The 15175-nt window shown below is 37.6% G+C and overlaps 1 protein-coding gene across 1 annotated transcript in view; it reads left to right on the top strand.

The window, feature by feature from the left end:
* The window catches only part of sp3 (phosphatidylinositide phosphatase spermathreecae), a 291853-nt gene that overhangs the window by 233571 nt on the left and 43107 nt on the right, over positions 1 to 15175 (top strand). The window contains exon 16 of the mRNA XM_090368696.1: positions 9768 to 9841. Within this exon, the coding sequence (XP_090224822.1) occupies positions 9768 to 9841 (74 nt within the window). The remainder of the gene's footprint in view (positions 1 to 9767; positions 9842 to 15175) is intronic.

The following is a 15175-nucleotide window of genomic DNA, read 5'->3' as shown; positions in this document are numbered from 1 at the left end:
AAAATTTTGCTTTAAAGTATGAAAGTTATGCCTCCTAATTTTTTGTATTCAAATATGGTGCTAGATCATTTCGTGTGTCACTGAGTAGTCATTAGAGGTCTCTAGTTTCACCGTATTGAGTGGCGCTGTGATCAGTCTTGTGAGTGCAGCACATGGATAGTTAAAATAGTGGATGTTACAGATATACATATCAAGCAAAGAGTGGTAATTGAATTTCTTACCAAGGAAGAAGTGACGCCTATCAAAATCCATATGCATCTCAAAAATGTTTGATGACAATACTGTAAATGTGAGTTCAGTTAGACATTGGGTAAGACAATTTAAGAGTGGAGAAAGTGACATTGTTGAAAAGCCCCCAAAGCTGTCAGCCAGTAACGTCAGTGACAACAAACAACAAGAGCCTGATTGATGCGCTGATCAAAGTGGACCACCACATCACAACATGCAAATTGTGCAATGCAGCAGATATAGGAATGGGGAACCTGCTGTGGTAATCATCACATGAGTCCCGAAAATGCTGACACACGAGCACAAAGAAGCCCAGAAAGTCATCTGTAAGGAACTTCTCCAGCACTACGAGAGTGAAGGAGAGATTTTTCTTTCATGCATAGTCACAGGTGATGAAACCAGGGTCCATCATTATGACTCAGGGAATGAAGAGACAGTTGATGGAATGGCACCATCAAAATTCACCGTGCACGAAGTTCAAAAGAGAGCCTTCTGTTGGTAAAGTTATGGCAACAGTGTTTTGGGTCAAAGATGGGGTCTTGCTTGTGGACTTCATGGAGCGTGACACCACAATCAACTCAAATCAATATGTGGAAACATTGAAAAAGTTGAAAGCATGCATCCATAGAGTTTGACCAGACAAAAATCTTAATGAGGTTCTTCTCCATGATAATGCACGACTCCACACCAATCTGCACTCAATGGAGGCCATTGCAAAACTGGGGTGCACTGTTCTTCCTCACCCTTCTCATAGCCCGGATCTTGCACCTTCCGACTATCACCTCTTTGGCCCGCTGAAGGATGCACTCGGTGGAATCCATTTTGCGGACAACAACCAGTTCAAGCACAACGTTCACGAAGCCCTCTGGAGCAAGAGTAAGGACTTTTACAGGATTGGAATACAGTGTCTGACTTCGGAGATGGCGGAAATGCATAGAAAATGATGGTGACTTTGTGGAAAAATAACAATGTGTTTATTAATGATTGAGGATTAATTGATGTAAAAGACATAGTTGTAGGAATTAAATTTTCTGAGGTAAAAAATAGGACACATTACTTTCGTACCACTCCTCGTATTATGAATACTTTCAAAAGTTAGTTTTTAATGCAAAATGTAATTTTTAGATTTTTGAAATCATAGATTTGTGTTGGTTAATTATTTTTATGTTCTGTTGAGTATTTATATTTAGGCAGAATTGATTATGGTATTTCTGGAGGAGTATTTTTGATTACAAGTTCAAGTTGCATAATAAAGGTTGTCCATGCAAGTTGTATGTAGAGCTTTTTGTGATATAAGGGTGAAGCTGATATATATTTTTTGCTAATATCAGTGTGCTTATCCAGATAGAATGAACAGCAAGAAAATGTTTGATTGTTATTAAATATGGTTTTTTACATTTTTGATTACATTTGTTAAGTTAAAGAAATTTCTCTCATATGATAAAAATTAAATTAGTTTTTTGGATAAAAATTTTACTTTCATGCTCTATGCAGTTATTTGTAACTTGATTGCATATAGAATTTCCCAGTAATTTTTTTGCAATTTGATAAATATCAAATGTCATTCAGGTTGTTTGTCATATGGTGATATCAATACTTCATAAATAAGAAGATTCTGTCCTGAGATACCAGTTTGTCACTATAAGAAGTGGTATGGTGATAAGGAGGTAAGCTCTGCTCCAGACATCAAGAACTTCACTTTGTCACTTTATATTTTTAGCTGCAGCTGCAGTTGTTCACCGATGTTTCCAAGTGTTTTTACATTCATTAAAATCTCAGTTAACACTAATCTTTGAACATTTTATTGAATATACTGTGGGTTTTTTGTATACTGTGATAGCAATTTTCTCTGTAGTAGCACTTGATAAATGTGTACTGACAAACAAAGCTCTTTGGTTGGAAGTCTGTGAGATCCTGTCCATTTCCCATTATAGGTGAATTAATGATTTATGCACCAACATCGAGCCATGATGATGAAGAGGTTGAAGAAATGTACACTGAAATTGAGTCTTCTAGATCAGCAGAAAACCCACTATGCTATTATTATGGGGGACTTCAATGCTAAGGTTGGAAAAAGACAAAACAGCGCAGAAAGGGGAACTATAGGAAATTTTGGAATTGGTGAAAGAAATGAAAGAGGTGAAAGACTTGTGGAATTTGCAGAATCTCAAGGACTGTCAGTAATAAAAACACTTTTTTCAAGAAAAGGGTGAACAGAAAGTGGACATGGAAGAGTCCAAATGGATTAACAACTAATGAAATTGACTTCATCCTCACTAACAGAAGATATATTGTGAATGATGTTGCCGTCCTGAATAAGGTAAATGTTGGAAGTGATCACAGAATGGTAAGATGTACACTTGATATAGATGTAGGAAAGGAAAGGAAAAAAACTGACTCGAGTAAATAATACAAAGGTCTTTGAGATAACAGAAGAAGAGAAAAAGCAGTATGTACTGGAACTTAAGAACAAGTTTGAGCTTCTGCAGACTGCTCAGGACCAAGATATCGGCGAGGAATATTACAACTTTCTGAAAGTGATAATGCCCAAGAAACCTATAGGGAAAAAGATATCCAAAGAAGAAAAAATTAGTCAATAAACACTTGTCATGATGAACCGAAGACGACAAATGAAGAGCAAGAAAAACACTGACAGGGAGAAAATTGAGTATACTGAGTTATGCAAAGCCATTAGAAAGAGACTCAGAGAGGACATAAGAAGATTTAACACAAGAAAAGTAGAACAAGCATTAAGGGAAAACGAAGGATTTAAATCAGCAGCCATGAACAGTAATACAGAAAGACAAATGATACTGAAACTGAAGAATAGCGATGGTGTACTTATAAACAGCAGAGAAGGCATAATTCAAATAGCAGAAGACTACTATAGAGAATTATACAAGGAGCGAGAGAATGATGCCAGCAGTGGGAAAGATGGATTGCAAATTAGCAACACATACGACATACCCGATATTCTTCCTGATGAGGTAGAACATGCATTAAAGAAAATGAAGAATCAGAAAGCCCCGGGGGAAGATGAAGTTACTGTAGAGTTGTTAAAATTGGGAGGAAGAGACATAACACAAAAACTGGCAAGGCTCTTCACAAAGTGCATTAGAAAAGGTGTGATGCCTAAGCAGTGGAATAATGCAATCATGGTTTTGCTGCATAAGAAAGGAGATAAATTGGAAATTATAGACCAATTAGCTTGTTATCCAACATCTACAAGTTGTTCACAAGGGTCATTACTAACAGATTAGAAAGAATACTTGATGAAAATCAACCGAAAGAGCAAGCTGGCTTTAGGACAGGATTCTCAACTATGGATCACCTTCGCGTAATATCACAGCTAATGGAGAAAGCAAATGAATATAAAACACCATTATGCCTGGCATTTGTGGATTATAAAAAGGCATTTGACTCCATACAGCATAAGGCAATGTTTCGGGCACTGGAAAGACAAGGCATAGATACCCCACATATTATGATTTTGAAGAAAATATATGAGAGTGCTACCTCCTTTATTAGACTAGACAAAGACAGTAGGAAATTTAAAATCGAGAAAGGAGTTCGACAAGGAAACACAATATCTCCGAAGCTGTTTACTGCTGCCCTTGAGGAAGCTTTCAGAAGATTAGACTGGTCGTAGAAAGGAGTCAATGTGAACGGAGAGTACTTAAACCATTTACGATTTGCAGATGACATTGTGGTCATAAGCCATGATCCCAAAGAATTTGAGGAAAATCTTAATCAGTTATGCACAGTTAGTAAGGATTTTGGACTAAAGATGAATATGGCTAAAACAAAAGTAATGATGAACAACTATGCCACAGAAAGGGAAATAATGATTGAAGGTGCGGTAATTGAAAAGGTTGAGTCATATACTTATCTGGGACAAGTTATTAGCTGTAATAAAGATAAATGGCTGCAAGTCAAGAGAAGAATAAAGTTTGAATGGATACATTCAGGAAATATAGTCACATACTGAAGAGCAATAACCCAGTTTGTCTGAAACGTAAAATAATGAACCAATGTATACTCCCCACCATGACTTTTGAAGTGAAACTTGTTCACTCACCAAATGAATGGAAGAGAAGCTGAGAACTACACAGCGAAGAATGGAACGAGTTATATTGGGAATCAGACTGTTTGATAAGAAGAGAAACACATGGGTTAGGCAGCAAACTCAAGTAAAGGACGTTCTTATCAAAACTAAAGAACTAAAGTGGTCTTGGGCAGGACACATAGCTCGAAGACATGATGACATATGGACTAAGAAAATAACAGAATGGTACCCAAGAGGAGCTAGAAGAAACCTGGAAGACAAAGGCGGAGATGGATGGATGAAATTCATGAGTTTGTGGGTAGTAAATGGATGGCCAGTGCTCAAAACAGAAGGAACTGGAAAGTTGCTGGAGAGGCCCTTCATCCTGCAGTGGATTGAAAATGGCTGATGATGATGAAGGGCATATAACTTTAGCACTTTCCTGTACATATATATATACAGGAAAGTGCAGGCATGTGCATTTAAGATTCGAAAATTAAGTTTCAGGACCAAGTCCGTTGCACATATGTCAGGGCATATGAGACCAGAAGCAAGCCATTGTGACAGTTGAGTACTCTCTCTCTCTACATGGTCATTTACATACTATAAATCGTTTGCATGCATTTGTGTAAGAGCTTTTGGTTTGTTCAAGGTGTTATTATTGTGCTAATTGATGGAATGAAGGGCAACCATGAAATTTTAACTCAGAAAGGTAACAGACGCCTGGAAATGATGTTCTGTCTTGCAGAGCATCATTATCATACATTTGTATGATAATGATGCTCTGCAAGACAGAACATCATTACAATAACCCATAGGTCAAAACAAGTACTTTATCAATGTGATACAGCAGAATTTCTATCTTATTTTATAGTTTGGAGGAAATAGTGAGAATAGCATTATTAATTGTCTGTGAAATAATTTATTTTTCTAAAATCAGAAACTGAAGTGATGTTGATCACTTTCATTGGTAGCAAGGAAAATATAAGGAATTTTCTCCACCAGTTATGGCAGTAAATAAGGAATACTGTGCACAGGTTTTGGATCATTTAGTTTACAATAATTAAGCTGGTAAGTCAGTTTCAAGACAAAAGGATGTGGCCCCTGTTTGCACAATGGTTGCAATAGGGCCTTAGCAGCCATTATGCCATTAAACAACAAAACAACAGCACAATGGTTGATTTTGGTGCTCATTATCAAGAAATTTTTGACAAAGTATAAGATTGTGGATTTATTTTTATCAGACTATTACTTGTCCCATAAAATCAAATCCAGTCTGAAAGCATGATGATTACACAGTGTACAGAACATTAAACAAATATGATAACGGAATTGATGGCAATCAGTTCAAATGCACTTAAAAATGTTTCCAACAGCTGCACGAGCTAACTCACAAGTGTGAAGCGTTTTAATTCTGATATCTGCTTTACTTTACTCAGTCCTAGAACTTATTTGTCAAACTTTTATAAACCTGTTATGGATTTAGTATTAGAATTTAGATTTAGAATTAAAATTAGTAGAGGCATATGATGCAAGAAAGCAAGCTTATATAGCATCAGTCAAAAAAATCCCCTCCTGTTTCACCCATCCATTCACTGCAAATGTTTGTCTAGTTCTGCCTTGAACTTATTTAAGTTGTTGATCTTCACTACAACAGATGAAAGTTTGTTTCAACTATCAACCACCCACTAGCTAAAGATGAATTTCTGCACATCTATTCTACAGTTGACTTAAATCAGTTTCAACTTATGTCCCCTCAGATGAGTAATCTGAGCAAGAGAAAGAGTCCCATTAGCATTGAGCTTGCTCAAACTATTCAAGGCCTTATACACCTCAATTAGATCACCTTGAAGGTGCCTAGTCTCCAGAAGCTGCAATTTGTAGAACTTAAGCCTTACTTGGTAATACCCACCCTTTGTTTGCCTCATCAATCTTGTTGCCCTTCTCTGTACTCACTCCAGCAGCTCTACATCTTTCCTAAGACGCCTCCATAGCCAGGTAGGCAGGAGTAGCAGTGCGTAGCACATTCTTCTTGATTGGACCGGGGTTCGAGCCCGTGTCCACCAAATACGGAGGATGCAGAAAGGTCAGGCATATCCCCGGAGCAATATGGCTTTAGTTGCTAATGCTCCTAAAAACCAAATAACAACAACAACTCCAGACCTGTATGCAGTACTCAAGGTGTGGCCTGACCATTGCCTTATACAAGGGGACAATCACCCACTTACCCCTGCTATCAAAATTCCTGTATATCATTGACAAGTCACCATGAGACACTACTGCAAGACACTACTCTTGCAGCCTGTTTGCACTAAGAAAACTTCATATCTGACTGCGCAATTACCCCCCAAGTCCCTTTTCATTCTCCACTGCCCTGAGTGTAGTACCACCCAGTTGATATGTTATTACATGCAAGAAAGCAAGCTTATTCAGAATCAGCCAAAAAAAAAAAAAAAAACCTCCCATTTCACCCCTCAATTCATTCCAGATCCCTGTCCAGCTCAGCCTTAAATTTATTTAGGCTATCAACTTCCACAACAAAAGATGGAAGTCTGTTCCTCCCATTAACTGCCCACTGGCTAAAGGCAAATTTCTGCACATCTATTCTACAACTGTCTTTCCTCAATTTGAATCTGTGTCCCCCCCCCTCCGGTTCTTAATATGAGCAAGAGGAAGAATCCCATCAGCATTCATCTTGCTCAACCCATTCAAGGCTTTATACATCTCAATCAGATCACCTCACAAGTGCCTACTCTCCAGGTGCTCCAATTTGCAGAACTTAAGCCTTTCTTGGTAAGAGCACCCCCTTGTTCCCCTCACCAATCTTGTTGCCCTTCTTTGTACTCGTTCTGGCAACTCTACATCCTTCCTAAAATGAGGCCTCCAGATCTGTACACAGTACTCTAGATGCGGCCTCACCATTGCCTTGTATAATGGGATAATCACCTCCCTGTCCCTGCTAGCAAAATTCCTATATATCATTGACAAGACTCCATTACCTGCCTTGGCAGCCCCTATGCACTGCTCAGTGAACTTCATATTTGACTGTACAATTACCCTCCAGGTCTTTTTCATTTTCCACTTCTCTCAGTGTAGTACCACACAGTTAGTACATTTCTCTTGGGTTATTGCTACCAATATACTTTGGTAGCATACTGTCTTTACTGTTGTTAACAACCCTGCCAACCTTTGTATCATCTGCACACTTGGACATTAAACCTGATATACTGTCATCAATATCATTGATAAATGTACAAAACAACAATGGGCCCAACACCAAACCCTGGGGAACTTTACTAATAACATTAGTCCACGAAGAGTAGTGTCCATTGATTACCACTCTCTGTCATCTCCCACTCAACCATCCCTTTATCCATTGTAGCAACTTATCTTTAATGGCATACTTCTCCAATTAGTACAGCAGTCTTCCATGTGCAACAGTATCAAAAGCTTTCCTGAAATCCAGGTATATGATATCAAATTTTCTTTGTGACCACATCATAATATCCAATGAAATTGATCAGACAAGACCTCCCTTTAACAAACCCATGCTGTGTCTTAACTATTACTGCAGACTTGTCTAGATGATTCTGCAATGCTTCTTTAACCAGTGATTCCATTATTTTTGCTAGAACACAAGTTAAACTAACAGGTCTACAATTACCTGTCACCTTTTGAAACCCCCTTTGTGAATTGGTGATACATTTGAACACCTCCAGTCCTGGGGGTGGACTGGATAGATCACATAATTAAATATGATCTATCCAGTCCTCCAGACGGGATCTATCCAATCCTCCTAAAGTGGACTGGATAGATCCTGTCCACCCCAGATGCCCTTTTTATTGTTTAACTTCAACAATTTCTCCTCCACTTTGCTTTCAGTTATTACAAAATCACTTAGCTCCCTGTTAGAGTTTGATAAACTTCTGGCACTCCCCTCATTGAATATCTCCACGTGTGAATGTTGATGCAAAATACTCATTCAGTTTATCAGCTACCTGAGCATGTTCAACGATAGTCAACTCATCTATGATAAGTGGTCCAATCTGATTCATCCCTTTCCTTCTAGAGTTTACATAATTAAAGAATTCTTTGCTGTTTTTCTTTGCATCCTTTGCTAAAGATTTCTCATACTCTGCCTTTGCCTGCCTAACCAGTTATATTAAAGGAGGCAGCAAAGGAAGTAAGCAAACCATTAGCCATAATTATGAGAGTATCCTTGGACTCGAGAGGTCCCCACGGACTGGAGATGTGCAAATGTAACCCCAATTCACAAAGGGGGATTGAAGGGTGACAAGAGTAATTACAGACCAGTTAGTTTAACTTCTGTTCCGGGTAAAATAATGGAGTCACTGGTTAAAGATGCATTGCAGGATCATCTAGACAAGACTGCAGCAATAATTCAGACACTGCATGGGTTTGTTAAGGGAAAGTCTTGTCTGACAAATTTTATAGGATATTATGTTGTGGTTACAAAGGAACTGGATGCAAAAAATAATTTTGATATCATATGCTTGGATTTCAGGAAAGCTTTTGACACTGTTGTGCATGGAAGACTACTGTATAAATTGGAGCTGAATGGTATTAAAGGTAAGTTGCTACAGTGGATAAAAGGAAATAAAGTGATATATATTGTAATTTTTTAAATTCACAAACTTTTGATTACTGTACTGCAAATATTTATAATTATCCTTAGCTTTTATACTAATGTACATTAAATTGCCATAAAAAAATGTATTTTTAAAAATATTGATTGGTATATTGTAGGTCTTGGAATGAATTAGGCTATATTGTATTGATTATTAACTTTGATTAGCGCGATTTTGCATAGCGCGCCATTTTCGTGGAACCAATTAATCACATTAATCAAAGGATTCCTGTATTTCTTAATTGGTATGAAAAGCCTAGTAACTTCCAAGATTAATTCCTTGAATGCTTCCTATTTAGAATTTTCTGTTGGTAATCTCATCAGTTTGTCTCGCTGTATAAAATTTTAAAAATCTCTGAGACCACTGTAGTCACCTTTATGAAAGCAAAACCCTTCCCTTTACCCCTGATGGTAGTTACATCTTTAATCCCACATCAATACACTGTGATCACTGCCACCTAGTGGTTCCTTTATCTCCAGATTCTTAATGCATGAAGAATCACTGCTGATACTCAGATCAAGAGTATTACTCCCTCTGGTTGCCTCTCAAACATGCTGTTTTAGACAAGAATCATCCAATAAATCCATAAAAGCCTTGCTAGTGTGTGAGTGACCAACCCACAAGTTCCAGTCTAAAGCTGGGAAGTTAAAATCCCCACTATAAGACAATCTGGTTTTCTGGCCCACTCTATTTCCCTGTTCATTTTGGTGGTATTTTAAGGAAAGAACAGTTGTACGTTACCTTATGCCAGAGATGAAATGATACTTTTAGCTGTGTAATGCAATGAATTTTTTCTATAAAAGTGGTTATTATTATTATTATTTATTTATTTTATTTTTTTGCAGATATGATGACCAGACAGACAGGATTATTCGATATCAAAGGGTTTTTCTTGAAGATTTAGAAAGGATTGAACTTGGTAAAGTCCTTATCTTTATGACTCTTTCAGTGCCTGTAGCTTGTTATTACCTGCACATAATGTTAAAGTTGTTGTCACAGTATATTTCAAAATTATATACTGGAATTGACATTTTTAACATCTTATGTACATAAATACTTTTAAAATAATTGTTTATCTTTCGTATATGGTAGTGACTTTCCTGCTACTTTATTATAAGAAACAAATTTCATATTAACTGTATCACATTGAATTATTCTATTATACAAATATTTTAATTTTATTTAATAATTTTTTTTTTTGTTTCTCTATTTTTAAATCTGAGTATTTACCATTTATTCTAAACCACTCCATGTTTATTCAGGGATTTTCCAGATTCTTAATGCATGAAGAATCACTGCTGATACTCGGATCAAGAGTATTACTCCCTCTGGTTGCCTCTCAAACATGCTGTTTAGAAAAGTCTATGTTTATGGATTTTTGGCTTTCCCATCCTGTTTTTCTTGACTTCCTGATAATATTCTGAAAATATGGATGGGTTTTGAGAGTTAACCATGTGTTTCATTTAATTATATTTTGTATATCTTCATATTTTGATGATTTTTTTATTTTTATTTTTCAAATCTGTATTCTAGCTTCTTATTGTTTTGGAGATTCTTTAAAGTTTGTCTATAATATTCTAAATTTTAAATTTATAGAACACGAATTTGGTAATGAATGTTTAGAAGGCAGTTTTGAGATTAAGATTCCTTTGATGTGTGTTTAATATTACTTCCAACAGTTTATGAAACCACCCTGCAATAATGTTTTCTGCCATGATGTACCATTAATCATCATTAATTGTGCATTTGCTTAATTAATTCACTATATATTTAATCACTAATTTTGATTTAAGTTCTATTCAGGAAAAATCAAAATTATGCTTTGAAAATAGTTTATACTCTTTATCTATCTAATAAAGCACTAAACCTTGTAAGATCCCACTTCTGACATTGGGCTACAAAGAGTGCAGCCAATTGTAGCCACTTTTTCAAACACTGTACTATCTTTTTATTTAGGTAAGTGATTTAATTTTCTTTTAATGGTGACTGCAGATGCTAAAGGCATTTGAACCAATGGTTAATGATTGAGAAGGCAAAAAATACTTATTGACATTGGACAAGAATTACTATAGATAATAATTTTGGTAGAAAAGAGTAGAAGGAATGGTTGTTGACAGTTAAGGCACATACGTGGACTAGTGTTTAAGAAAGAGGTGGAATTGCAGATTCAGAAGAATAGTACCCATGGAAATATGTATAGAAAAGGCATGCAGCAGAAACTGAACATCATCTATGGAGAGTGGAGAGAGTTTTTACATGACAGGCCACTAATTAACATAACTGTTTGTTTTTGGATTTCAAAGTTGTGGTGTTGGGAGGGTAGTCCTTGAGGTTGTCACAGACATTCTCTCAGATATGCCAGACAAGCTGTACTTGCTACCTCGGAGTCTAAAATGCTGATGGAACTGATATTCGGGTGACATTCACGTCAAGTGGACCCAATTTCGGCGAAGTCCGGACGGTCTGTGACAGCCAAATCCTTTGCTTGCCCCTTCACGATGGTTGGACAGTTAGTAATCCTGAGTATAACCTCCATGCACAAGTACAGTAAACCCCCGCTATTCGCGGTCGCTGATTTAATATAAAATGAAATCTAAAAAAATGTGAATTTTAAAGCGCCGTGAACATTTTCCGCCATAAAAAAACATGGGCATGGCAAAAATTATCTTTCCCGGTCAAAACAGCGCTCAGTGGGTGTGGGGGAGAGGGGTAACAAAATCGCGAGCGTGGATGTTTCTCGCTAATCCTTATTCAGTATGTGTTATGCGCTTGTCATGGAAGGTTTCGTCGTTTGCTTTTAATTTATATGCTTATAAATTGAATAAAATTTATCTTTTTGTAAATTCATATGCTTAGAAAAGTGATATAAATCTACTGTTTTACAGTGTAAAACAGACTTTTTTTGAGTGTTTTAACGGAAGAAAGTGATTTTATTGTGGACATGTTCTTTCTAACCCGTACAAAAATTGGCTACGAATAACAAGGGAAATGTGAAAAGATCAAAGAAGGTGATGACATTAGCGAATAAAATTGAGTTATTAGACAAAATTTCTAATGGTGAAAGTCTCCTCAGTGGCAAAACATTATAAAATCAATGAGTCAACAGTACGATCAATCAAGAAATCGGAAGAAAAAATCCGCCGTAGTGTCTGTGAAAATGCGCTAATTGCTTCAAACATTTGCTCTGTAACTCGTGTTGTTAAATTAGAAAAAATGGCAAAAGCTTTAAATCTGTGGATAGAAGACCGAACTCAAAATAAAATTCCGTTAAGTTCACTCATCATTCGTGAAAAGGCAAAACTCCTTTATCAACACTTTAGCGAAACTGGTGATAGCACTGGCGGGATAAGTGTTTTTTTAGCTAGCAAAGGCACTGGTTTGAAAGATTTTGTTTGAAATTTCTAATAAATATTACATTTAATATTAAATTGTTTCTTATTTTCATTTCGATGCCATATGCTTGCATTTCACTATGTACTGCCTATGTACATAGTCATATTATGAAGGTACATATAATACATATATAGACAAAATTTTAGACTAGTTTTTCTTATATATTTCATACTTTGGAACGGAACCCCTTTATTACTAAAGGAGCCAAAACTCAGTATTCGCATTTTCGGTATTTGCGGCATTTCTCAGGAACGTAACCCCGTGAATAGCGAGGGTTAACTGTACATGGTGGATGACCACCCAGGTGTGAACCAACTTAAGCAGGGGTTGAAATGTGTGGCGCCCACACCACATGGAGGAATGCCACCCCTCTATGTTATCAGGCAGTACTAGGTGGTAGATGACTCTCATCAACCAGTGCAATACCACCACTTTGCTTGTTGGAGGCTTGAAGTGGTGGAACCCATGTTTAGTCTCTAGAGCTAGGTTCCGCTCAACCCTTCCCTATCTCTTCCATCATGCAGTATGATTGATGACTTTTGAGGTTATGATGAACATCGTGGCGAGATCCAATATTCCTTACATTTCGAGGGTACAGCTCTAAAATGGTGTTCGCAGGCCGGCCGCTAGTTAGTACACCAGACCAAACTTATTGGTAACTCTCCAGGAGGCTTCCAGATCAGCTAGTGTATAATCTTGCTACCTCTACTCTGCCAGATAGTGACTGGAGAGAGTCCGAGTAGTGTGTATGCGGGGAGCATTGTCGAGGCCACGTTATGTCAAGGATCTGGGTATATTCTTACCACGTGTACGCCATATCCAAAAATTTCATTACTTCATACAGCATGTCCCACCCACTTTTTCGTACTATTGAATACACCATGAATTGTCAAACTAATAGAGCAAGCTTATCTGTGAAAAGATCTAAACCTCCCAAACACTTCCTAATTCATTTCACAAATATACATGGTCTCAATTCTAATCTTACCGATGTCCATTTCCACTTGCAGTCTGCCAAACCCTATGTACTTTTTCTGACAATCTCAGTTATCGGTTGATTCAACTACTGCTCATCTCAGATGCCCAAATTATACGCTGTATGATTCCTTTCGTCTCAAAGGTGGTGCCGACCGGGCTAGCCGAGTGGACAAAGTACCTGCCCGGCAACCCAAAGGTCGCGGGTTCGATTCCCGCCTCGGGCTTGGATCAAAGTACTGCAAAAACCTTGGGAGGTGCAATATGGCCACAGAAGCCGATGCGCCAACAACTACCAAATCAAAAAAAAAAAAAAAAAATCTCAAAGGTGGTACTTGTGCATATGTCTGTTCTGATATTCCCTGTCAGAGACTTTGCAATTTGGAATCTACTCTCTTTGATCTTCTCTGGCTTAAAATCTCTCTACCTCATTGTGTAAAATTAATCTGTTGTCTCTACCGTTCTCCCAACTCCGCTAATCACTTGGAGCTCTTTGACTTCCTCTCTTTGCAAGGAAACTTGGACTCTGTTAGGAAACTTGGACTTTCTCCAGTCCAAGTTTCCTAACAGTGAATTAATTTTCCTTGGTGATTTTAATGTTCACAACTCCAGCTGGCTTCCGTTTTCTAGTCACACTGACCCAGCAGGTCGAGATGCTAAGGCTTTTGCAATTACTAATGACCTTGCACAGATTGTTCATTTTCCTACAAGAATACCGGACAATCCTAATCATACAGCCAACACGCTTGACCTTTTTCTCACAAACAACCCTTCTAAGTACACGGTCGAAGTGAGAGGTCCTTTAGGCACTTCAGATCACAACTTGGTGATTGTCTCTTCTCCAATGGAGCCTTTATCTCATGGCTATTCCCAACCTCGTGTTGTTTGGCATTACAAGAATTCAAAATGGGATGACCTGCGAGACTTCTTTCCTTCTTTTCCTTGGTCGGATTACTGTTTCAAAACAACGTTTGCTCAGATCGTGTCAGTGAAATTATTCTTGCAGGAATGGAATCCTTTATCCCACACTCCACTTTAAAATCTCGTCCTTTATCTAAACATTGATTTTCCAATAAATGTGCTAAGGCTGTTCAAGAGAAGAATGTTGCATATCATAATTGGCTTGTTTCTAATTCTTCAGTTTCATTTTTTGCCTACACCAAAGCTCACAACAATTGTAAAGCAGTTATTAAACAGTCCAAACTGGAGTTTGAACAGGCTAAGTGTAGAAAACTTGCTTCTTGCCCTAATGGTAGCCGAGCATTCTGGTCCCTTGCCAAAGCTATTGCCACAACTTTTGCCCATCTCTGCTCCCACCTCTGTCCAAACCAGATGGTTCTGTTGTCACTTCAGCCAAGGATAAAGCTGACCTGCTAGCATTCCATTTTTCTTCCACCTCATGCATTAATGATCTTGGTAAAACACCTCCCACCATTCCCAACACTCTCCATTTAATGCCTCCTGTGGTCTTCCGTCAAAAGAATATCAGAAGGATTTTGACGAGTCTTGATGCTAAGAAAGCTCCAGGTCCCGATGGTATTTCTCCACTTGTTCTGAAAACCTGTGCTCCTGAACTTACTCCTATTCTTTGTCGCCTTTTTTCACTTTCTTATTCCAGAGGTGTTTTTCCTTCTGCTTGGAAATTTTCTCACATCCAGCCAGTTCCAAAAAAGGGTGACAAATCCCTCCTATCCAATTATTGTCCCATTGCAATTACTTCTACTCTTTCTAAAGTAATGGAGAAATCAATTAACCGCCAACTTTTAAACTAGCTAGAAACCTTCCGTCTGATCAACGATCGCCAGTATGGATTCCGTCAGTGTCAGTCTACTGGTGATATTCTGGCTTATGTTACCCATTTATGGACTAATTCAATGGAAAGGTT

This window comes from Mastigoproctus giganteus, chromosome 2 (assembly GCF_048544385.1).
Source record: "Mastigoproctus giganteus isolate SK-2022 chromosome 2, ASM4854438v1, whole genome shotgun sequence".
NCBI lineage: Eukaryota > Metazoa > Arthropoda > Arachnida > Uropygi > Thelyphonidae > Mastigoproctus > Mastigoproctus giganteus.
This window is presented reverse-complemented; position numbering and strand designations above follow the sequence as displayed.